The sequence below is a fragment of the Rhinatrema bivittatum genome, chromosome 8 (assembly GCF_901001135.1).
Source record: "Rhinatrema bivittatum chromosome 8, aRhiBiv1.1, whole genome shotgun sequence".
In the NCBI taxonomy this organism is placed as follows: domain Eukaryota; kingdom Metazoa; phylum Chordata; class Amphibia; order Gymnophiona; family Rhinatrematidae; genus Rhinatrema; species Rhinatrema bivittatum.
Genome location: NC_042622.1, coordinates 165,036,785 through 165,062,903, shown reverse-complemented (window position 1 = coordinate 165,062,903; position 26,119 = coordinate 165,036,785). Strand labels below are relative to the sequence as shown.

The 26,119-nt window shown below is 44.3% G+C and overlaps 1 protein-coding gene across 2 annotated transcripts in view; it reads right to left on the bottom strand.

Annotated features, from left to right (window-relative positions):
• Nucleotides 1-7,358: 7,358 nt before the first annotated feature.
• LOC115096552 (adenine phosphoribosyltransferase-like) overlaps nt 7,359-26,119 on the bottom strand; it is a 55,023-nt gene continuing 36,262 nt past the window's right edge. For both annotated transcript variants that reach the window (XM_029611322.1, XM_029611321.1), the window contains exons 3-6: nt 25,762-25,855; nt 10,280-10,426; nt 9,846-9,941; nt 7,359-9,179 (exon numbers count right to left, since the gene is read on the bottom strand). In XM_029611322.1, coding sequence (XP_029467182.1) covers nt 9,016-9,179; nt 9,846-9,941; nt 10,280-10,426; nt 25,762-25,855 — 501 coding nt within the window. In that variant the 3' untranslated portion in view covers nt 7,359-9,015. The remainder of the gene's footprint in view (nt 9,180-9,845; nt 9,942-10,279; nt 10,427-25,761; nt 25,856-26,119) is intronic.

Here is a 26,119-nt window from a genome sequence, read left to right as displayed (position 1 = left end):
GGTGGTTCTCACATCTGTATACGCCCCCAACCAATATGATCACCTTTTCTTTGTGGATCTAGTATCTCAGCTTTCAGTATATGCAGATCGTCCTATTGTCCTGGGGGGAGACCTCAACTGTATCGTGGACCCCGCAATAGATAGGCAACCAGGGAAGCACGGTCACCCTATGGGTGAAAACAAGGGACCCCCATTCCTATGCGCACAGCTGAAGATGCTAGATCTCTGGCGAGTCTTAAATCCGGGAACAAACTCAGCATGGCTTTACCCAGGGCAAGTCTTGCCTCACAAATCTGCTTCACTTTTTTGAAGGAGTTAATAAACATGTGGATAAAGGTGAACCGGTAGATGTAGTGTACTTGGATTTTCAGAAAGCGTTTGACAAAGTTCCTCATGAGAGGCTTCTAGGAAAAGTAAAAAGTCATGGGAAAGGTGGCGATGTCCTTTCGTGGATTGCAAACTGGCTAAAAGACAGGAAACAGAGAGTAGGATTAAATGGACAATTTTCTCAGTGGAAGGGAGTGGACAATGGAGTGCCTCAGGGATCTGTATTGGAACCCTTACTTTTCAATATATTTATAAATGATCTGGAAAGAAATACGACGAGTGAGATAATCAAATTTGCAGATGACACAAAATTGTTCAGAGTAGTTAAATCACAAGCGGATTGTGATAAATTGCAGGAAGACCTTGTGAGACTGGAAAATTGGGCATCCAAATGGCAGATGAAATTTAATGTGGATAAGTGCAAGATGATGCATATAGGGAAAAATAACCCATGCTATAATTACACAATGTTGGGTTCCGTATTAGGTGCTGCAACCCAAGAAAGAGATCTAGGTGTCATAGTGGATAACACATTGAAATCGTCGGTTCAGTGTGCTGCGGCAGTCAAAAAAGCAAACAGAATGTTGGGAATTATTAGAAAGGGAATGGTGAATAAAACGGAAAATGTCATAATGCCTCTGTATCGCTCCATGGTGAGATCGCACCTTGAATACTGTGTACAATTCTGGTCGCCGCATCTCAAAAAAGATATAATTGCGATGGAGAAGGTACAGAGAAGGGCTACCAAAATGATAAGTGGAATGGAACAGCTCCCCTATGAGGAAAGACTAAAGAGGTTAGGACTTTTCAGCTTGGAGAAGAGACGACTGAGGGGGGATATGATAGAGGTGTTTAAAATCATGAGAGGTCTAGAACGGGTAGATGTGAATCAGTTATTTACTCTTTTGAATGGTAGAAAGACTAGGGGGCACTCCATGAAGTTAGCATGGGGCACATTTAAAACTAATCGGAGAAAGTTCTTTTTTACTCAACGCACAATTAAACTCTGGAATTTGTTGCCAGAGGATGTGGTTAGTGCAGTTAGTATAGCTGTGTTTAAAAAAGGATTGGATAAGTTCTTGGAGGAGAAGTCCATTACCTGCTATTAAGCTCACTTAAAGAATAGCCACTGCCATTAGCAATGGTAACATGGAATAGACTTAGTTTTTGGGTACTTGCCAGGTTCTTATGGCCTGGATTGGCCACTGTTGGAAACAGGATGCTGGGCTTGATGGACCCTTGGTCTGACCCAGTATGGCATTTTCTTATGTTCTTATGTACCCATTTGGCCAGGGTGCATACGACATGGTCGAGAATTGACTATCTGTTGATATCTGAATCCATACTGTCAAAATTCTCTAATGCTATGATTGCTGATCTCGTAATCTCCGATCATTGTCCGGTGACTGCCCAGTTAGAAATTCTACCTCCTGCTAGGGGCAACCAATGGAGATTACCTGGTTTTCTTTTTTCTGATCGGTGCTTCTCAAAGTTTTTAAAAGACAAGTGGGCAGAATATGCAACTGACAATGACCAACATACTCATCAACCAATATTATTTTGGGAAACCGCTAAGGCAGTAATGAGGGGCCATATAATCAGCTATGTTAGTCACCTAAAAAAGCAACAAAATGCCGACATTCTTCGCTTAATCAAGGTGCTCAACCAATTGAAGAAAAAGCTTACGGGGAATGCGACGGATCCTACATTAGAGGAATATAAAGCAACACAATTGGCTTTAAACAATATCCTACATAATTCCTCATTGAAGCAGTACAAGTTTCGGTTGTTTCACCATGTTAATAAGGCTGGGAAAATGTTGGCAAATCTCCTCAAAAGTCAGGAACCTAGTAAGTTTATCTCCGCGATTAAAAATGCTCAGGGGAAAATACAAACTGACTCCTTAGATATTGCTAATATTTTTTCCCAATATTATAAACAACTTTACTCCTCTGAGAAACCAAACCTTGAACGCATAACCCAGTTCTTGGACCAGATTCCATGCCCCGTAGTCTCTGAAAATCAACTTGTCCATCTGAACAGTGATATTACCATGGCAGAAGTAACAGAAGCGATTCAATCTTTGCCACCTCATAAAGCCCCAGGGCCAGATGGCTTTGATTCTATATTTTACAAGTCATTGGTTTCTGAAATTCCGGAAACCTTATCCAAGTTTTTTGTAGCCATGAAGGATAAGGGATCAATGCCCGAAACGATGAGGTCCGCTAATATAGTTGTCCTCCCAAAACCCGGGAGGGACCCACTCCTCACGGGTTCTTATAGACCTATATCACTTCTAAATTTAGATATAAAAATCTATGCCAAAATTCTTGCCAACCGACTAAAAAATGTTATGCCCCATATCATTGCTAAGGACCAAGTAGGTTTCATTAAGGGACGGCGGGCTACTGTTAATATTCACAGAGTGCTCTGCGCCCTCGAGCATTGCGTTTCCCAAAACTTACCGGAACCTTTATTGGTTGCGTGTGATGCGGAAAAAGCATTCGACAGGGTAGAATGGAGCTTTCTGAAACAGACACTTTGGAAATTTGGTATTGGGGGGGCATTTTTCACGTATGTTACACTCTTGTACACTAATCCCACAGCCAGAATTATGGTGAATGGCTCCCTGTCAGATCCCTTTCCGCTGTGTAGGGGGACGAGGCAGGGGTGCCCCCTATCCCCACTTTTGTTCATTTTATCGGTTGAGCCCTTGGCTATAGCACTTAGATCTAATCCTGACATTGCAGGTATACGGGTGGGGAAGCATATTCATAAAACCCTGCTTTTTGCAGATGATTTACTGTTACTATTAACTGAGGCTCGGAAGTCACTTCCAGTAGCCTTACAGCTCTTTACTGAATATCAGGTAGTTTCAGGCTTCAAGTTAAATCTGGATAAAACCGAAGCCCTTGATATAAGGGGGACCTTGGAACCTTTGTGGCCGGAGCTTCCGGTAAAATGGGCTGGGAATAAAATTAAGTACCTAAGAATACAAATTCTCAGGAGTACTCAAGAGTGGTACCGAGTCAATATACCATCTTTATTAGATAAGATCAGAGGAAAATTGGAAGCCTGGTTACACTTTCCCTTAACATTACATGGCCGGATAGCTGTCATAAAGATGATTATTGCTCCTAAGATACTTTATTTGCTACTTATGATGCCTATCTATCTGGCTGTACAAGATTTAAAACGCCTCCAGCGAGATATCTCACGGTTTTTATGGCAGGGTAAGAAAGCTCGCCTGGCTTATAAGACTTTGAGAGCTCCAAAAGAAAAGGGAGGGCTAAACTTACCAGATTTCAAAATGTATGCGTGGGCTGCGCATTTAAGATTTCTTGGGGATTGGTTACATGGCACCTCAGAGTTTACTGACTATTCCCTGGTGGTAGATATCTGCCATCCCTTGGACCCAAAGTTGATTTTACACTTAACGAAAAGAGAGCTCTCTCAAATGGGCATTACGGCCCAATTGGCTTTTATTGTGCGGCGGGCTTGGATGGAATTGCGGAATGTTTTAAAAGTGCCAACACAGATCTCTTCTCAATACCTGCTACAAAATAATCCACTGACTCCTCCATTTGAGTCACTGTTTACCGGGGGTAATCAAGACCTAGCGGAAAACGAGTTGGGCAGTTTCTTGGATCCCAAGTCGGGGGGGTCTTAAAACATTCCAGGAACTACAAACGCAAATGGGTCTCACCAGCTCCCATTTTCTAGGCTATGCGCAATTGCGTGCTTTTGTTCATAAAAGTTTGCGCAATACTCAAGGGCCACTGGACAGTCCTCCGTATTTATTCCTTCTCAAATTATATAAAGGGAAGCAAGGTTCATTATCTATCTTATATAAATTCTGCCAAAATGTAACCACATATTCAGTATTTGATCAGTTACTGAAAAAATGGCGGGATGATATCTCAGAGGAGTTGGATGCTACCATGCTTAAAGAAGGTTATTTATCCATTTTTAAAATCACAAACAACGTATCCCTGAGGGAAATGCAGGGGAGAATATTTCACAGGGCGATATATACTCCACAGGCTGCCTTCCATATGGGTATTTCTAGCTCTGAACTATGCTTAAAGTGTTCTCAAAGTCCTGCTATGTTTATATATGCACTATGGGACTGCCCTCTCATTCAAGCTTTCTGGGAGCAAGTGCGAGTATTGGTGTCCGATATGGTTTCCACACAAATTCAGTGGTCCCAAGCCTTTTGTTTAATGAATATCGATACTGGAGATTCCTCATTGAATCACGATAATATTATCTTTTTTTCTAAAGTGTGCTTGATTGCAAAAAAATGCATCCTCTTGAAATGGGTGGACAGTGCCCCTCCAGATGGTTCCTTATGGGCCATACAACTGTCTAACTTATTTCAGATGGAATATGGTTCCTTATACAACACTTTTTCTTATAAGAAAAAGGGTTTCTTTCGGGATATTTGGATGGCTTTCTATATGACCCTTCCAACAGCTATAAAACAGCTGTTCCCGCTAGAAGAGACGAACTCCCACAGTGCTGGTTATACCAGTACACTATGAAAACTTTGAAGGTACTCACATTTAGTGTAGTTTTTCATCAACCAAAATAACGGCTCTCATACCATGGTTTATTGTTTGTTTTTTTTCAAAATTTCTTTATTGTGGCATGAAAAATACAGATAACAACAATCTAAAGCAGTCATATAATCCGTACATGCCACCAGAGTTTCAATTTTCCATCCCCGTCCAAAGTAACAAAAAACACCAACCCAAATTAACAAGAAAACAAAACAGAACAGCACCCACCCCACTCCCCCCAAATCTGCACCTTCCCCCCCCCGGCAAAGAACCTCAGACACAGAACGGGACATCAGAACTTAGGAAAAGTCAAAATACAGGTCAGGTGTACCGAGAACTTCACCCCATATCAGGAACATGAACAGTACCATGTACAGAAATATAAGCAGGCCAGGTACCAGTATTGCGGTTATCATCATAAACAAAGAGATAGAGAGATAGAGACACCCAGGCCCCTACTTAGGGACTTGTAACCAAGACACTTCAGGGTCGTCAAATCATATTTAGTTCTACTAAAGGTGCTAAAGATTTAACATTGGTAGCGAGAGTCTTATAATACGGTCCCCAGATCGCTCGAAAGTCACTTTTTCTGCGAGGCCGGAACGTTTTGTACAAAGAGCCATATTCCAGTTGGTATAGCTCTGTCAATAAGGCCTTCCACTCAGCTGCGGTCGGAGGATTCTCAGTAATCCACTTTAAAAGAATACATTTCTTTGCTATTAAGCATGCTTTAGAAACAAACCCAATGTTGTCCACATTGAGACTGATGTCCCCGACATCATTGTTCAAGAGACAAAACGAGCACGACCACAGGACTGTCTCCTGTAGTATCGCACTCAAGTGGCCACGAACATCTTCCCAAAATACAGCAATCTTCAGGCAGTCCCACAAACAATGAATTAATGAAGCAGGGGAATGAGCACACTTTAGACAACTCGGCGAGGGAGCACATCCCATCAGGTGAGCCCTCGCCGGAGAATACACTATACGATGAAAAATTCTCTGTTGCAACTCACGAAGACCAATGTTATTAGTAATTTTAAAAATTGAAAGATAACAGTCTCGTAACATTCGTTCTTCTAAAGTCTCCCCGCAGTCTCTAGACCACTTAGGAAGCAGAATATTATATACAGAGTGTGGAACAATAGTTTGATAGAAGCCATGGTTTATTGTTTATATCTCTTTATTGTTTCCATTTACATGTTTTGGCCCCCCAATCGGCAATACAGGGAAGGAGAGGGGTGGGTAATTCGGGGAGGAAATATATATAAAATTGTTAACATATTTACATACCAAAGTTGTTTACTTGTTGTTTATGTTGTTTGTACCTTATGTTTATGACTTTTTGTACCTTGTGTACCTTGTGTTGTTTGTACCTTATGTTTATGACTTTTTGTACCTTGTTTATGTTGTTTGTACCTTATGTTTATGACTTTGTACCTTATTCTTTGATGTATAGTGTTGTTTGTATCTTATGTTTATGACTTTTTGTACCTTGTTTATGTTGTTTGTACCTTATGTTTATGACTTTGTACCTTTTTCTTTGATGTATAGTGTTTGCTTTTGTTGTAACAACTGAATGAAGTTAACCAATAAAATACTTTGGGGGAAAAAAAAAAGGCTAGTTTTAGCAGGAAGATTGGATTTGGGGAGGGGAGGGGGGGCTGGGAGGTTCTTAAATCCAGACAGTCCAAGGAGATGCCAAGAAGGGAGGGCGGAGGAGGATGCAGATGAGTGGGGGCAAGTGCTGGAGGTAAAGATTGCCTTTGGAAATTTTGTGTACTCTCTGGGTGTGCCTTCTCAATCTTATATATTTGTTTCCCTGCTCTTCAGTGAAAAACAAATTCAACAGTTGAGTGCTTGTAAGAAATCTCTAATCACACGCAAGAAGACTGGAAGACATGGAGGGGAGAGGAGAAAAAGGCTGACCCCCTGCGTCAACTAGCAGGCAGCTGAGAGTACCAACCACGTAATGACTCGGGCTGTGGTGCTGCTCGCTTAGGCCACTCTATGCTCTGCAGGAGTTTGGAGGAGCTGTACCGTTGTCACAGACTATCCCTGAGCACAAAAGAAAGAGCCAGCAGACTGCTTATATATAGCATTTGGTCAAAGTAACAGTTTTAGAGCCTGGCTGACTTGTCAACTCCCTGCTATGTGCCCCAGGCCTTCCGCATTCCTGTGACCTCTGTCAATGTCTGTCTGACCTGCTCCAGTCTGGGGGATTCATTTACTGTGTTTGGAATTCCCAGAGGATAGAATCGTCATTAGTAGAAAAATCTCTTGGGTGATCTGGAAAGACAGGGAGTGAGATTTCTAACTATTCATGTTTGGGGGGGGGGTCACCTTTCCAGCCTGAGAGAGTACTGGTTTTGCTCAGCTGGGATGAGGGAATAAAGTCTCTGGGTCCCATGGAATGGGGGCAGGAACTGGGGCAGAGGTTACCTCACAAAACACTCAGTCCACATCAGGTTGGTGCTGCAAACAGAAACAAGTTTATTTCCAAAGCAACCAGTTCCGTAGATGTACAGTGAAAAGAGTCCACAGTAAACATCAGCAGTGCAAAAAGCAAGATGAAAACAAAGTCCCAACAATTCCACAGTCAAGGAAACGCCTCAGGTCTCCCAAATCTTCCAACTACTTCCACATGTCAACCCTTTCACTCCAGAAATGTATTCCAGGAGCTTCCCATGACCAAATTCCTCACTTGCTGCTGGTGGACTGGAGATCCCAGTTGCCTCCTGTCTTCCCAGTAGGTTTCCCTTAGTCTTCCAGTGATTTGAAGAACTGACACAGCCCCTTGCTGTTCCTCCCTGGCCTGAGCACAGCTACTCAGGTCTTTCAAGTTCAAAATTATTCAGCAAAACTCACTCAAGCGACGTCCCCGAAACTCTGCAAGACTCCCCAAGACTATTACTTGAGCCTGGTGGGAAGGGGTTCCATCCTCCCAGATTGTATAGCCCCTGAAACTCAGTTCATAAAGATTCATCCCTCTGAACTTCTGAGCCTTCTCTGCCAGAAGATTGCCCATGTTAAAATATAGAAAAACACTTCTGAAGCTTTAGTGAGCCCTCCACTGCTGCAAGATTCTGCATTTTAAGACATAAACCACACTCTAGTGGCCAAACACACAGAAAATATTTACACAGTGCCCACTTCACACAAGATTTTATTTTATTTGAGCTGCAAGTTGGCACCAAACAGTGCAGTTAGTGAGGTGACAGTCTGTGCTAAACAAGATGTCATCTTCTACAAAACTATGATAACACTGCAAGCTCCTCCCACAACCACACCAAGCTCTCCTCACCTCCTAACTCCCTCTCTCAGTGGTATGAATTTCCCCCAAACACATACCCACCAACCTCCCTGAAATCTCACCTTCAACCCCACCACACCAACCTCTTTCTCTAACCACATGAACTCTCCAACAACCACATCTTCCCCATCCTAGCCTCTCCAAAGTGTATCCTCCCCTCCAGCCACAGCAAGTTCCTCTTCCAACTGGCAGCCTCACCCCTTTTCCTTAAAAACCTCCCCTTCCAGCCACACCTGTGCCCTCAATCATGCCCCAACTCATACCCCCCTCCCCAAATGCTTTGGGACTCAAAGAGCATTCTATAGGAAAAAGAATTTAACTGTCTCACTAAACACTTATGAAAGCACAAAGAGTGAGGGGCTCACGTGTAGGGGAGAAGTTCACTATGAGCGAGGGGACCCACGTATAGGGGAGAGGTTCACTATGAGTGAGTGGCTCATGTAGGGGAGAAGGTCACTATGAGTGAGGGGCTCATGAGTAGGGAGAGATTCACTATGAGCGAGGGGCTCGTGTAGGGGAGAGGTTCACTATGAGCAAGGGGACCCATGTGTAGGGGAGAGATTCACTATGAGTGAGGAGGTCACGTGTAGGGGAGAGGTTCACGAGTGAGGGGCTCACATGTAAGGGAGAGGTTCTCTATTAGTAAGGGGACCCACGTATGGGGGAGAGGTTCACTATGAGTGGCTCGTGTAGGGGAGAAGTTCATTATGAGTGAGGGGGTAACGTGTAGGGGAGAAGTTCACTATGAGTGAAGGGACCCACATGAAGGGGAGAGGTTCACTATGAGTGAGGGCATAGGTGTGGTGGAGCTGTTCATTCTTCATGGTTTTCTTGCTGACTGGGAAAGGCATTGAAGGACTCCAGGTAATGGCTGTTGAACTGGATTCTCAGATGCTCAGGAATGCAATCAGACCATTTGTACTGATTCTTCACCTGCAGGCCTCCTTCACTCTCCTCGATGCAGATAGCAGCCACACCTTGGAAGAAGAGATGCCATAAAATCTTTATCATATGGGAGTGTGTGGACTTCAGCACACTGGAGTCTATCCCTACTCACAGAGGCCAACAACACTCCGCTCTCGCTCAGGACACTCACTATAAGCTGAGTCTATCCTCACTCACAGAGACTCACTCTGCTCCTGTCTCTCAGCACACTCAGTATAACCTTAGTTAATCTTCACTCACAGAGGCCCACTCTGCTCCTATGTTTCTCAATGCACTCACTATAAGGGCTGACTCCCTTTGTTTATTATCGTACTTGAGTAAAGTCGTCACTCCTGCTGAATCAGGCATTTTAGAAGAGGCAGTAGTGATGACACAGACTTGAATGTTGATCATTTACTGCCTTTCTTTATGTCCCTGACACCCCATGGGCATTGTCAGTGAATGAACCATGTACAGCTGAGATAATCCAGGAAATCCAGGATAATCCATGTACAGCTGAGATAATCCAGGAAATTTGAAGCAGAATTAAGATACTCCTGCTGCATTCCTGCTGACTTTCCTCCACTCTGTCAATATGTGCTCAGGTTGTGCACAGTCCCAAATGCAAGAATCTGAGGAAAGGAGCTATCTATGACCTGGGTGACCTGCAGTCACTGCTTCTTACAAGTTTTACTGACAGCAGCTGGTTCCCTTCTTACCTGCCACCACTCCTCCTTCCTGTTCCACCAACTTGATAGCAGCCTGCATTGTTCCCCCAGTCTCAATCCATTGGTCAACTAACAGGATACGCAATCCTGGAAAGGGGAAGCAATCTGTGTTACACGGAGGCTTCATACCTCAAAATGTTTCTACAGCGTGAAGACCTTGCAAGGATAAGACTAGGAGCGATCTCTCTGCACTATGGGGACCTCACAGAGTGAGGGACTCTCTCTCTGCACTTTGGGGTTCTCACAGGTGAGAGATTCCCTCTGCAATATGGGAATCATATAGGGTGAGGTACTCTCTCTCTCTGCGCTATGGGGACCTCAGAGGAAGAGGGATTCTTTCTGTATTAGAGGCAATTTACAGCCAACAGGAGCAATCTGACTGGATAAGGACGTGGTCATCATATCTCCTGTAACCACAACCTGACCTGGCTTGATGGCATCAGTTCGAACCTCCAACACCTTCTCCCGCCCAGAGTAATCAATGTATGGCTGACTGTGGGTCTCCACGCAGAGGTGGCCTGATTTTCGGATGGCCAGGAAGCCTTTTCCCAGATGGTTAGCAATGGCAGCACCTAAGCAAGAAGAGAGACTGAATATAGAATCTGGCAGTTCTGGAAAGGTCATGACAAGCATCTCTCAGAGTAGCAATGGTACTGCAAGAGAAACTTCTCCTCTCAGCTTAATACTGGGATTATGAGTGATGGCTCCCGCTCTCAGAGTAACACTGGCAATGTGAGTGATGGCCCCCCTCTCAGAGTAACAATGGTACTGTGAGTGAAGGCTCCCTTCTCAGAGTATCACTGGTACTGCGAGTGAAGGCTCGCAGAGTAACATGGGTACTGCAAGAGAAACCTTCCCTCTCAGAGTAACATGGGTATTGCAAGTGAAACCTCCCCCTTTCAGAGTAAAACTGGTACTGTGAGTGATGGCTCCTGCTTTGAGTATCACTAGAATTGCGAGGAAAGATTCCCCCTCTCAGAGTAACACTGGCATTGAGTGAAACCTCCCCTCTCAGAGTAACACTGGTATTGCGAGTGAAACCTCCCCTCTCAGATTAACACTGGTATATTGAGTGAAACCTCCCCTCTCAGAGTAACACTGGTACTGTGAGTGATGGCTCCTGCTCTGAGTGATACTGGTACTGCAAGAGAAACCTTCCCTCTCAGAGTAACATGGGTACTGCAAGAGATGTCACCCACTCACGATACTTAAACCCAGATGAGCATCTGAGCTTCGAGTTAGCAAGGAATCTCGTCCTGCTAGTTCTGCTATCTTAGGACTTCCTCACTGACTACTGGGTAACCTAGGTACCTGCTCCTCGGGGGCCTTGCCACACTCAAGGCTATCCACTCCTCGGAGAGCCATCTCTCTCTCTCTTCACATTTCAGTGAGTTCCTGCATCGTTCTCATCTTCTCCTGCTGATCCTGCTCCAGTCATCCTCGGGGCTTTGCTACCTCTGCCTCTACCTTCCCAGTGTGAGTACTCTACCTTTGTGGCATGGATTCTTGGGTTACCCCGCTTGTGGACCACTACTGGATCCATTGTGTCTTGTGCATTCTACCAGCAGCTTCCGGCCTACCCCATGCTGCGGACCACTATTGGGACAGCCAGCACAACCTAGCCTAGATAAGGTAGTCAGCGGGACTCTCTGCGCTGCGGAGTTCTACTGGACTGATCAGCTGATTCCAGCCTCAGCTGCTTGCTCTACAGGATTTGCTGCTGTACAATAAAGTTGTCTCTCTGTTGTATCTCTGCTGAGACCTTGCCTGTCAGGGTAAGGGCCCACAGGGCTCCTCCCTGTGGGCGGAGTCTTTGCTCGCCTCGACCCAAGGGTCCACTATTAAGTTCAAGACACACAAACACTGGTATTGTGAGTGAAACCTCCCCTCTGAGAGTAACACTGGTATATTGAGTGAAACCTCCCCTCTCAGAGTAACATGGGTACTGCAAGAGAAACCTCCCCTTTCAGATTAACATTGGTATTGTGAGTGAAACCTCCCCTTTCAGAGTAACACTGGTATTGTGAGTGAAGCCGCACTTCTCAGAGTAACATGGGTACTACAAGAAAAACCTCCCCTCTCAGAGTAACACTGGTATTGCGAGTGAATCCTCCCCTCTCAGAGTAACACTGGTATTGCGAGTGAATCCTCCCCTCTCAGAGTAACATGTGTGCTGCAAGAAAAACCTCCCCTCTCAGAGTAACACTGGTATTGCAAGTGAATCCTCCCCTCTCAGAGTAACACTGGTATTGTGAGTGAAGCCGCACTTCTCAGAGTAACATGGGTACTACAAGAAAAACCTCCCCTCTCAGAGTAACATTGGTATTGCGAGTGAATCCTCCCCTCTCAGAGTAACACTGGTATTGCGAGTGAATCCTCCCCTCTCAGAGTAACATGTGTGCTGCAAGAAAAACCTCCCCTCTCAGAGTAACACTGGTATTGCGAGTGAATCCTCCCCTCTCAGAGTAACATGTGTGCTGCAAGATAAACCTTCCCTCTCAGAGTAACATGGGTATTGAAAATGAAACTTCCCCTCTCAGAGTAAAGCTGGTATTGCAAGAGAAACCTCTCTCTCTCAGAGTAACACTGGTATTGCAAGTGAAAGCTCTCCTCTCATTGAAATACTGGAACTGTGAGTGATGATTCCTCCTTTCAGGGTTACACTTGCATTGCGAGCAATGGATCCCCCTTTCAGAGAAATATCTATGGTTCCCCTTCTCAGAGTAACACTGGTTGTGTGAATTAAGTTTCCCCCTCTCAGGATAACAGGGGTACTGTAAGTGAGAGGGATAAATGTGGCACAATGCTTTAAGAAGGCTATGAAGAAAGATAGAGGATCGTGAGTAATGCAGAACTGAGGATAAACGCAGAGGGTACTGTTTGTACAAGATATGGAAAGGTCTAGCTGTCTCTATCTGCTATCAATGTTTACATTTCTAATTCTCTCTTTATCCTAGATATTATAAGTCTGTAGTTCTACAACAGCTGTTCTCTTCCTTATGTAATCTATGTTTAAATAGCATTGTTGATATTTTTTCACATTGCCAAAAACCTTTTAGTGAACATGACTTTAATTAGTTCAGTTCTGTGACCCAGATTCTAGCAAGATACAAAATACAGGAGCATAAAGGCTGCACCTCCATGTGAGAATGCTGAAGCCATCTGAGAGAAGAAAGTTATGGGGGTAGATCATTGCCTCAGAGAAGCTTTATCTCATGTTCAGGTGCAATCGATGCAGCAGGCACATGGGGCAATGTTATCCAGTCCCAAATTCAGAGATACCTCGTGCTTGGCTGGCAGTCTGACCTGCAATATCAGTAAGCAGGGCAAGGATCTCTAAGTATGGGATTAGGTGTGGTGGCAGGGTTATGTGTGCCTGTGTGGGTGAAGCTTGCATTGCTTCTGCCTGTGTTGTACCTGTTGTGTGTGTGTCTGTGTGTGTGTGTGTGTGTGGGTGGGTGGCAGTGTTATCCAGTCCCAAGTTCAGAGATACCTCGTGCTTGGCTGGCAGTCTGACCTACAATATCAGTAAGCAGGGCAAGGATCTCTAAGTATGGGATTAGGTGCAGTGGCAGGGTTATGTGTGTCTGTGTGGGTGAAGCTTGCATTGCTTCTGCCTGTGTTGTACCTGTTCTGTGGTGGGGCAGTGTGTCTGTGTGTGTGGGTGGCAGTGTTATCCAGTCCCAAGTTCAGAGATACCTCATGCTTGGCTGGCAGTCTGACCTGCAATATCAGTAAGCAGGGCAAGGATCTCTAAGTATGGGATTTAGGTGCGGTGGCAGGGTTATGTGTGTCTGTGTGAGGGAAGCTTGCATTGCTTCTGCCTGAGCTATACCTGTTCTGTGGTGGAGCAATGTGTGTGTTTCTGTGTGCATGATGTATGTGCGGGTGTGCATGTGTGGGTGAAGCTTGTACTACTTCTGCCTGTGCTGTACCTGTCCTCTGTGTGTGTGTGTATATCTCTGTGTGAGGGAAGCTTGCACTTCTGCTGCCTTTGTGTGTGTGTGTGTCTGTGTGCATGCATGTATGTGTGGGTGTGAATGAGTGTGTGTGTTTGTGTGTGAGGGAAGCTTGCACCTCTTCTGACTGTGCTGTACCTGTTCTGTGGTGAGGCAGTGTGTGTGTGTGTGAGAAGCTTACACTGCTTCTTCCTGTGCTGTACCTGTTCTGTGTGTGTGTATATCTCTCTGTTTTGGAGGGAAGCTTTCACTTCTACTGCCTTTGCTGTACATGTTCTGTGGTGGGGTAATGTGTGTTTCTGTATGCATGCATGTGTGGGTGTGTGTGTCTGTGTGTGAGGAAAGCTTGCACTTCCGCTGCCTGAGCTGTATCTGTTCTGTGGTGGGGCAGTGGGTGCGTTTGTATGTGTGTGTGTGTTTAAGGACTGCTGCCTATGCTGTACCTATTCTGTGATGTGGCATTTGGGTAGTGTGTGTGTGTTTGTGTGAGTGTGTCTGTCTGTCTGTATGGGTGAAGCTTGCACTACTGCTTCCTATGCTGTACCTGCTCTGTGGTGGGACACAGGAACATAACAACATAAGAATTGCTATATTGGGTCAGACCGAGGGTCCATGAAGTCCAGAATCCTGTTTCCAACAGCGGTCAATCCAGGTCACAAGTACCTGGCAGTGATAAGTAGTGGCTTTTCTCATATCTATCTGTTAATAAAAGTTTATGGACATCTCCAAGAACTTGTCCAAAACTTTTTTAAACCCAGCTATGCTAGCTGACTTTAACACATCCTCCAACAATGAATTCCATAGTTTGATTGTGCATTGAGTGAATTTGTTTTAAATGTGCTACAGCAGAATGATGTTCAGTACGTTCCGTAGGAATTAATAAATTTCTGTACGTGATTTTGTGACAGTGTACATGTGACAGCAGCCCAGCAGGCATTGTTAAAATCCTGCCAATTGAATTGCCCCTGAGGCAGCTCTACGAGCGAAACTCGGCCAGAGTCGGGCACATAATAAAGGGCTTCGTGTGATCATCCGATTCCTATTGTTTTTACTCTAATAAAAGTTTATGGACATCTCCAAGAACTTGTCCAAAACTTTTTTAAACCCAGCTATGCTAGCTGACTTTAACACATCCTCCAACAATGAATTCCATAGTTTGATTGTGCATTGAGTGAATTTGTTTTAAATGTGCTACTTATTACCTTTATGGCGTGTTCCTTAGTATTTGTATTATTTGAAAGAGTAAATAAATGATTCATATTTACCCATTTTATTCCACTCATGATTTTGTAGACCTTTATCATAACCCCCTCCAGCCATCTCTTTTCCAAGCTGAACAGCCCTTACTTCTTCAGCCTTTCCTCATAGGGGAGCTGTTCCATTCCCTTTATCATTTTGGTCTCCCTTCTCTGTACCTTCTCCAGTGCAACTATATCTTTTTTTTAGATGTGGTGACCAGAATGGCACACAGTATTCAAGGGGCAGTCTCACCATGGAGTGATATAGAGGTATTATGACATTCTCTGTGTTATAGAAACACAGAAATGATGGCAGAAGAAGAGCAAATGGCTCATCCAGTCTGCCCAGCAAGCTTTCCTACTTATTTATTTATTTATTTATTTATTTATTATTTTTGTTATACCGAGTTTCATGATAGGGATCACATCAACCCGGTTTACAAATAACAATGTGTGCAAAGTATAGCGTAACGTAATAAATATTTCCAATACAAATTTGAACTTTAAATACAGAGAATCAATTAAAAGGTGTGAGAAAGTTACAATATAACAGGGAAAATTAACTTGGAACTGGAAGAGGGGAGAGGTTAAACAATGTAATTGTTTAACCTCATACTTATCTGTTATTATCTGTTTATTTATCTGTTTATTTATTTATCTGTTTATTTATTTATTTATTTATTTATCTGTTTATTTATCTGTTTATTCTCATACTTATCTGTTATGCTGACCGGTGAGGTCAGGGCCCTTTTTGGTTCTAATTTCCTTCCACCCCCGCCAATTGATGTAGAGAGCAGTGCTGGAGCTGCATCAATGTGAAGTATCAAGCCTAAATGGTTAGGGGTAGTAACCGCTGCAATAAGCAAGCTACTCCCATGCTTATTTGTTTGCCCAGCCTGTACAATTTAGTCCTTGTTGGTTGTTGTCTGAATATAAATCCTCTTTTCTTCATTCCCCCTGCCGTTGAAGCAGAGAGCTGCTTGGATATGCATTGAAAGTGAAGTATCAGGCTAATTTGGTTTGTGGTAGTAACCGCTGTAACAAGCAAGCTACTCCCACGCTTATTTGTGAATGCAGATCCTTTTCCCCACATTTCCTCTTGCCGTTGAAGCATAGAGCAAAGTTGGAGTCGCATTAACCGTGTGTATGTTTATTGAATAAGGGTAGTAGCCGTCATTCCTGTAAGCCACCCCCATGCCTCTTCTCTTCATTTCATTCACATCCTCTGCGACCGCTATTACTCACTTTGTATGCTGCCGCCCTCTCTCCCTTGGGGGAACTCGCGGCTGTGGCTAGCTGCTTCCGATGCACATTGCCCCGTTCCGGGACTCCCCAGGGCGGTGAGGACGCCGCCGACCACCATGTCTACTCTGGGCCTTCTTAAGCACCGTGCGCGTTACATGGCCCTCCTTTAAGGATGCCAGAGTGGAAACCTCAGGGGCGTCTCCTCCTGATGACATCACTAGCCCTGGACTCTTAAGCACCACTGGGGCCTGGCTCTAACTGACTTGGCAACGAGTTCCTTCCTTGCTGTATCCTGCTGATCTCTCCTCCTTCCTGGTTCCTGTTCCTCCTGGTGTGAGACACTCTCGGGTACCCGCTCCTCGAGGGCCTTGTTCCTGGCTCTGGCTATCCGCTCCTCAGAGGGCCCTGTGCCTCGGACGCTGCCTGCCAGCTCCCCCGCTCCTCGGGGTTGCTTCCAGAACTACTCTATTCGTGGAGACCCAACATTGGTATACCCCGCTCTGCTGGCCATTGCCTTACTACTCTGCTTCGTGGAGACTCAACGTAGGTGTACTCCGCCCTGCAGGCCATTGCCTTACTACCCTGCTTCATGAAGACTCAGCATTGGTGTACCACGCTCCGTGGGCCATTACCTTAAGTCTGTGACTGTGCGGCATTCCCCACTCCTCGGGGCAGCACGCTGTTACCTCAGTGACTGTGCCGCGCTTCCCAACTCCTCGGGGTAATGCCTTGAGTATTTCAGTGACTACACTCACTCTCCGTTCCTCAAGGTAGCGTCCTGCTTTCACCTCAGAGACTGTACCAGCACTTCCCCGCTCCTTGGTGTAGTGTCCACGTGCATAGCCAGAGACCCCTGGGCTTCCCCACTCCTCGGGTAAGTCCACGTCACTCCTTCCGTGCTGACTCACTCCGTGGCTCCACCCCCTGGGGTCCCTCTCTCAGCACTCCTCCATACCCTGCCTTGCATTCCCCACTCGAGGCCTGCTCTGCACTTCACCACTAGGAGGACTTATTCTGGCTATTGTATCCACACCCCAGTCTCCTGCTCTCTCCGTACTTCCTGGGCTGTGTCACCTGTTGCTACAGACCTCGCCTCCCGACAGTGAGGGCCCACTAACTTACGAACCCTAACACTCTGTTTTATTTGCCATTTGCTTCCTAATAATTTCTAACATTCTGTTTACTTTTTTGACCGCCACATCACACTGAGCTGACGATTTCAATGTATTATTCACTATGACACCCAGACCTTTTTCCTGGGTGGTAACTCCTAATATGCTACTTAAAGGAAAATTGGTTATTACCTGCTAATTTTCGTTCCTGTAGTACCATGGATCAGTCCAGACCCTGGGTTATGTCACCAATCCAGCAGAGGGAGGCAGAGAAAACATTCTAATGACTCTGACTAGGAGCACCACCTGTAGTCAATCAGTATTGACCAGTATCAAAGCAGAAATTTAACTACTAACATATTAACTAGCTATCTAAACAGGAGAACGAATTTCCAACTCACAAATCCTAAATGGAAGCAGAATCCCCCCCAAAAAATCTTGGGAATAAACAAGAAAATATTAAGAAAAATAGACAGCATGAAAGGCGGTTTAATCACCCAAACAGTGAACGAGCGGACTCTCCGAAAAGACAAATATAATACACAGACATAAAGGGTGGGCATCTGGACTGATCCATGGTACTACAGGAACGAAAATTAGCAGGTAAGAACCAAATTTCCTTTCCCTGTAAGTACCTAGATCAGTCCAAACCCTGGGATGTACCAGAGCTGATTCAATTAGGGTGGGACCCAGAGAGTCCTGCTCGGAGAACACTCTCTCCGAAGGCTGCTGAACTTGGAGCGTGAACATCCAAGTGGTAATGACGAGCAAAAGTATACAACGACTTCCAAGTCGCTGCTTTACAAATCTCCTGAGGAGAAACTAACTGACATTCTGCCCAAGAGGTAGCCTGTGACCTAGTAGAATGAGCTCTCAACCCTTCAGGAAGGTCACGACGAGCTAGAAGATAAGCTGAACGAATTGTCTCTTTTAACCAACTAGCAATCATAGCCTTCGAAACCTTATGACCTTTGCGAGGGCCACTCCACAAAACAAACAAATGATCAGACAATCGAAAATTGTTTGTAACTTCAAGATAACGCAACAGAGCTCGTCGTACATCCAATTTTTTAAGATCCCTTGAGGAAGGATCCAAACAATCTAAACACGGAAAAGCCGGAAGCTCTATGGACTGATTTAAATGGAAAGAAGATACTATCTTAGGTAAAAAAAGATGGTACAGTCCGTAATGAAATTCCTGTATCAGAAATTCTAAGAAAAGGCTCTCTGCAAGACAAAGCCTGCAACTCTGAAATTCTATGAGCTGAAGAAATGGCCACAAGAAACACCACCTTCAATGTCGCATGATTAAGGGGTTCAAAGGGAGCCGAACACAGAGCCCTAAGAACCAAATTCAAACTCCAAGCAGGACAAGGATTCCGAAATGGAGGACATAGATGTTGCGCACCTTTGAGAAAACGCACTACATCCGCATGCGCAGCCAAGGATAATCCCTGAACCTTACCATGAAAACATCCAAGCGCTGCCACTTGTACCCGTAAGGAACTACAGGACAAACCCTTGGCTAATCCATCTTGTAAAAAAGATAAAATATTGGATACAGAAGAGTGAACTGGATCTACTTGATGCTCATTACACCAAGATTCAAAAACCTTTCAGACCCTTGCATAAGCCAAAGATGTAGAAGGTTTTCTAGAGCGCAATAAAGTAGTCACTACAGCATCTGGAAAACCTTTATTCTTTAGCCGACGCCTCTCAAAAGCCATGCCGCTAAAGAGAAGCGTTCGACCTCTTCCAAACAAACTGGACCCTGAGACAGAAGGCACGGAAGATCTTGAAATCGAAGGGGACTGTCCAGTGCTAATCTGACCAGGTCTGCGAGCCACTAAGACAACGTCGACTTGTTGAACTTCTATCCGACGCAGAACCTTGCCCATCAGAGGCCAGGGAGGGAACACGTAGAGAAGAACATCCCTTGGCCAAGGAAGTACCAGAGCATCTACTCCTTCCGCTCAAGAACCGAGGGGCTTTGGCATTCTGAAATGTGGCCATGAGATCCATTGCCGGAGTGGACCATCTGTTGCATATCATTTGATAGGCTTCCTCGCACAGTTCCCACTCGCCTGGGTCGAGATGATGCCGACTGAGAAAGTCGGCTTGAATGTTGTCCACCCTGGCAATGTGTGAGGCTGAGATGCTGAGCAGATGTTGCTCTGCCCAGGCGATCAGCTGTTGTGCTTCCTGAGCTACCAGGAAGCTTTGGGTTCCTCCCTGACGGTTGATGTACACTACCATGGTTGCATTGTCGGAAAGAACCCGTACCGACTTCCTGCAAAGAAGAGGTTGAAGAGCGATTAAGGCTAAACGAACCACTCTGGTCTCTAAAAGACTGATCGACCACTGCGCTTCCTCTTCGGACCACTGACCCTGAACAGATGTATTCTGACATACCGCTCCCCAGCCTGAAAGACTGGCGTCGGTAGTGACCACAGTCCATTCTGGAATCCCTAGCGGTACACCTCGTTGCAGATTCGCTGTCTGTAACCACCAATCCTCTGTAAGAGGAAGGGGAAGATGGTATAGTTTTGAAACCGGATTCCAGCGTGAAAGCAATGCAGACTGAAGTGGTCTCATGTGCGCAAAGGCCCAGGGAACCAACTCCAGAGTAGAGGTCATTGAACCTAAAACTATCAAGTAATCCCGCACACAAGGAATAGGAATAGACTGTAAGTCTCGAATTTGTGATTGAAGCTTGAGAAGGCGATGCTCCGGAAGGAACACTATCCCTTGACGAGTGTCGAACCGTGCACCCAAAAACTCCAGAGATTGGGAAGGTAATAGGTGACTCTTGTCTTCGTTGATCACCCAGCCTAGAGACTGCAAAAGGCTGATTACTCTGTTGATTGTATAATAACAAAGAGATTCCGACTTCGCTCGAATCAACCAGTTGTCCAGGTACGGATGTACCAACAGGCCCTCCTTCCTGAGTTGAGCGGCTACCACAACCATTATCTTGGTAAATGTTCTGGGAGCTGTGGCTAATCCGAACAGGAGAGCCCTGAATTGATAATGTTGCCCTAGAATGCAAAACCTGAGAAACGTCTGATGAATGGATCGAATGCCGATATGAAGATAAGCTTCGGTGAGGTCAAGAGATGCTAGAAATTCTCCTCTGTGAACCGAAGCTATGACAGACCGAAGAGTCTCCATCTGGAACTTTGGAATCCTTAGACAACGGTTAACCCTTTTGAGATAAAAAATGGGACGAAAGGTTCCTTCCTTTTTGGGAACGACAAAGAAAATTGAATAACGACCTTTCCGATGTTGGAACTGGAACTATAGCTCCTAGGTTGCTTAAACGCTGTAGCGAGTCTTGGATTATGAGATGCTTTTGTAGGGAAGAACACGGTGAAATTAGGAACAGGTGGTGAAGCCGAACAAAATCTAAAGCGTAACCTTGATTTATCACTGATAGAACCCATTGATCCGACGTACATCTGGCCCATTCTCCGTAAAACAGAGACAGCCTGCCCCCTATGATGGGAACCGGAGAAAGGACCAGCCTTATCTCATTGGACAGACTTTGTGCCTCCTGAGACTTGGGATGTTCCAGGTCTACCAAAGCGGCGGCCACGAAAGGACAGACCAATTCTGTTGTCTACCTGAAGACTGTTTAGCTGGAGGAGCCGACGGACGAGAAGAACGAAATCTTCTGTTAGACCGAAAACGAGAGCGAGATGAAAAAGAGCTTCTAGGTCTAGGACGGTCCTCTGGCAATTTGTGAATCTTATTTTCCCCTAGGGACAAAATTAAATCTTCCAATTCCTTATCAAATAATACATTTTCCCTTAAAGGGTAAAGCCCCTAATTGAGCTTTGGAGGATGCGTCTGCGAACCAATTCCTCAACCAGAGAAGTCTGCGAGCCGATACAGAAGCAACGATAGAGCGAGCCGAGGTCCTAATGAGATCATATAAAGCATATGTTGCTCTATAAGCAACTGTAGCTTCCAGCCTACCAGCCTGAGCAACTTCCTCTTCAGAGAGGGAAGAATTGTTTTGTAAAGCCTGGACCCATCTTAGTCCAGCTCGCAAAGCCAAGCTACTACACATGGCTGCCCGCACAACAAGAGCAGAAACCTCAAAAATTCACTTAAGCTGAACCTCCAGCTTACAATCTTGGAGATCTGGAATAGCTTGATGTGTCGCCACCCTCAGAGTAGACAGGAGTGCCTCAGTTCCAGCACTGCAGCGAAATGAGTCCGGGCAGGAGAGCAGCCGGGCCGAGGTTTTGGGGCTGCGCGAAGTGGCAGAGTTCCTTTTGTTATCGGCAAACTTGATGAGCCTTCCCGCCCCCCCCCGGGGAGACAGGATGAACAGAGACTCTCCCTGAAGAGACGCGTGCGCCCATCTCCACAAGCACGGCAAGCCACACCTCGCAGCATTATAAAGAAAAAACGGTGCGAAATAAAAAGTATGAAATAAACTTAAAAAACTTAAAGAAACCCCAGCGAAAAACAAAGGCACGGGCCCACCGAACACCAAAAGGTAAGTAAACAACGATTCAGCTATGAAGAATTATTTTTATTTTTTACCTGACCGAAATGCCGCGGCCTCCAGGAGCTGCTCCAAGTAGGGTGAGTGAGCCGGGCCCCCCAGTATCACCCCTGCCAGGAGTGGTTGCTGGGTACAAAACCTCCCCAACTCCGGCAGCCTCAAAACCAGGAGGGATAGTCCTCCCAGGACTTGGCAACCTTCCGGGAGGCAGTGAAACAGCTGTGAAGAAAAATAAAACCTTTTTTTTTTTAAATAACTTAAATGAAAAGAACAGGCTCTCTTCAAAAGAAAAAGAAAGTCTGCAAAAAATTAACTCCTAAACTACCTGACTAAAAAATAACAAACTACCACAGACTGCAGGGGTTAGGACCGTCCACCTCTGCTGGGAGACAGAGAAATACTGATTGACTGCAGGTGGTGCTCCAGGGTATACGTCAGAGTCATCAGAATGTTTTCTCTGCCTCCCTCTGCTGGATTGGTGACATAACCCAGGGTCTGGACTGATCCAGGTACGTACAGGGAACATCATGTAGCTACAGCATGGGTTATTTTTCCTTATATGCATCAACTTGCACTTGTCCACATTAAATTTCATCTGCCATTTGGATGCCCAATCTTCCAGTCTCGGCAAGGTCCTCCTGTAATTTATCACTATCCGCTTGTGATTTAACTACTCTGAATAATTTTGTGTCATCTGCAAATTTGATCACCTCACTCATTGTTTCTCTTTCCAGATCATTTATAAATATTTTTAGAATTTTTTATATTTATTATTTATGAATTTAACACAAAATTATACAAAAATAATCTTGGTGTAGGAAACATCCTCGGGCATGTAAGTATATTACAAAACAAGATAAAACAATAAAGAAGACAAAAAATCAAGCAAATACCATCTTGCCCATGTAATCAGGTCACATTAGGTTAGGGCAGTTCAGCTTGGCGAAGAGACAGCTGAGGGGGGATATGATTGAGGTCTGAAAAATCATGAAAGGACTTAAATGGGTAAATGTGAATCAGTTATTTACTCTTTCAGATAACACAAGGACTAGGGGCACTCCACAAAGTTAGCAAGTAGCACATTTAAAACAAATCGGAGAAAATACTTTTTTTACTCAACGCACAATTAAGCTCTGGAATTTGTTGTAAAGGAAGTGGTTAAAGCAGTTAGTAAAGCTGGGTTTAAAAAAAGATTTGGACAAGTTCCTGGAGGACAAATCCATAAACTGCTATAAATCAATAAGGAATAGTAGCTTGGGATCTATTTAATGTTTGGATACTTGCCAGGTACTTGTGACTTGGATTGGCCACTGTTGGAAATAGGATACTGGACCCAATATGGCACATTTTGTATTCTTATATTATGTTCTTCTGTTAATTATAAGGGGAGAATTAAAAAAAGAAAATATTACAAACAGCCATTAAATTACAAGCCACTACCTACTAATTCTGGGGCATGGTTTTATTTTGGATACAATTTTCCAATTGAGTGGGGTCAAAGAAAATACATTTTGCCTCTTGCAGTTTAACCATACATATATATTTTATTGGATATTTTATTGTTTTGTATGTTTTATTGTATATTTTTGTTGTAATTCATATTGATGCTCTGTGAATTGCGGATTATAAATCTGTGAAATAAATAAGTAAATAAATTTAGACAGATATCGGAGCAAAAAGGTGACAGCAAGGATCAATGGCCTAGGCTTCATTTCCAGAAACCTTTTCCTTCGTATCTGAGTATCTCTCACATCTGGAAACACATCCACCTTATGGCACAAGAACTGCTGTTGCCTAAGACGCAAAAACATAGCACTATCTTGAATAAGAATGGATGAAGATGATGCCTCAAGAAACCTCGAAAGATGAAAGGAGACATTACAATTCCTATTACTCAAATCATCAGAAGAAGGAAGGTAGCAAACCCTGCTCACCGTGGGATTAGTTTCTTTGAAAAATTTTAAATAATCCAAATAAAAATGATCAAGCATCGCCAACGGAGAAATCATTGGACATCTGTGAAAATTAGGGAAACGTAAATTTCTACATTTAGCTTGGTTCCCAAGTCTTCAACTCTCCTCCTCAATAACAAATTATCTTTAAGTAAGCAATCATTTATTTGGATGAGTTTCTTCTATTGCCCCTGCATTTTATGTAGTTCTTTAGCTTGAGCTGGAATAGTCTGAGCATGTTTGTTGGTTTAGACTGCTAAGGCACCCGTAGTATTTAACATGATATCAATCCTTGCGACAGAGCCTCTTCTATTTTAGTCACTGCATTCCATAGAGCCTCCAATGTAATAACAGCGGACTTCTCGGAGGGAGAGATCCCCCTGGAGTTGATGTTACCTTCTCCATTAACTGGGAAACCCCACTAGGGTTTAAAGACAGGGAAACTTTGGTAGCCCCAGAGTGAAGATCTAAACCCAGCTGTGAAACATTTAGAGGTGTAAGTAGACATTCAGGAGTCAGGGAGGTGAAAGATCCCAACAGAACGGAGCTAGGTGCTCCAACATCAATTGCTCCTGATACTGGAAGGCTAGTAAAATTGAAAGGATCCAAAGTCAGCTGGGATTCCAGCTGCCTTGGTGGGGGAAGGCTCTTCCACATCTGAGTCAGTATTTACAAAAATCGGCAGAATTCCTCCAAAAGTCTGCTCCTAGGTGCGTGCCGGCAGCATCATGTCTCTGTGTACCGGCTTTTAAAAGGCTCTGGTGCCTCAGATGACTTCAATGAGGGAAGAGCCGCCCCAGTCACTCACGCTAGGTGGAGAAGCCAATGTCAGGGCCTTCTGCTGCTCTCCCCTTTTATAAATATATTAAAAAGCACTGGTCCTAGTACAGATCCCTGAGGCACTCCACTGTTTATGCTTCTCCACTGAGAAAACAGACCATTTAATACTATACTCTGTTTCCTGTCTTTAACCAGTTTGCAATGCACAAAAGGACATTTCCTCCTTTCCCATGACTTTTTAATTTTCTTAGAAGACTCTCATGGGGAACTTTGTCAAATGCCTTCTGAAAATCCAAATACATTACATCTACCAGTTCACCTTTATGCATATTTTTATTAACCCCTTCAAAAAAAAGATTTAGCAGATTTGTGAGGCAAGACTTCCGTTGGGTAAACCCATGCTGGCTTTGTCTCATTAAACTATGTCTATTCAAATATTTTGTGATTTTATTCTTTAGAACAGGTTCCATGATTTTATCCCGGAATAGAAGTCAGACTCGCTGGTCTATACTATCCTGGATCACTCCTGGAGCCCTTTGTAAATATTGGGGTTACATTGGCCACCCTCCAGTTGTCAGGTACAACAGATGATTTTAATGATAGGTTACAAATTTCTAATAGGTCTGAAATTTCATTTTTTATTTCTTTTAAAACTCTGGGTGTATACCATCTGGTCCAGATGATTTTCTACCCTGTAGTTTATCAATCTGCACTATTACACCATCCAAGTTCACTGTGATTTGTTTCAGTTCTTCCAAATCATCACCATTAAAATACCATTCCCAACAATTTAGTCTTTCTGCTATGGCCTTGTCTTCCCTAAGTGCCCCTTTAACCCCTCGATTACCTAATGGTCCAGTTGACGTGTGCACGTGTGTGTGTGTATAGCTTGCACTGCTGCTGCCTGTGCTGTAACTAGCACTTCACGTCTCAGGGTTACCAGCCTGAAACTTTTCTTCAGAATTAAAACTCAGTAATTGAATAAAACATGTTGAGTGCGCTGCTTTCTCTCAATTTGAATCAGAAAGCTGTCCAGGATCAAAAGAATTCAGATTCCAGTTGTAAAATCAAAAAATAAAAACAATTCTGAAACCAGGGACTGTACCTAGAATGAATCCCATAGCATCAATTCCAGCAACCAGGTCAATTAAATCATTCTGAAAGGGCTGCAGCAGGTCCTCGATGCAGTCTTGCAAGGCCTAGAGAGGAAAAAACAATAAAAATAACATTTATTTCTTACACTAAGCATCTTTGAGGAAGGGCAACTAGAAGCAGACAGACCCAGATCAGGGTGAAGGCATTGAAACATGACAGGTAGAGAAGGGAAAGGAAAATTGGTTCTTAACTGCTAATTTTCGTTCCTGTAATACCACAGATCAGTCCAGCAGGTGGAGTCAGAGAACAATTAGAACTTTGGGCACTGCTACATAACGAGAGAGTGCCACCTGCAGTCACTCAGTATT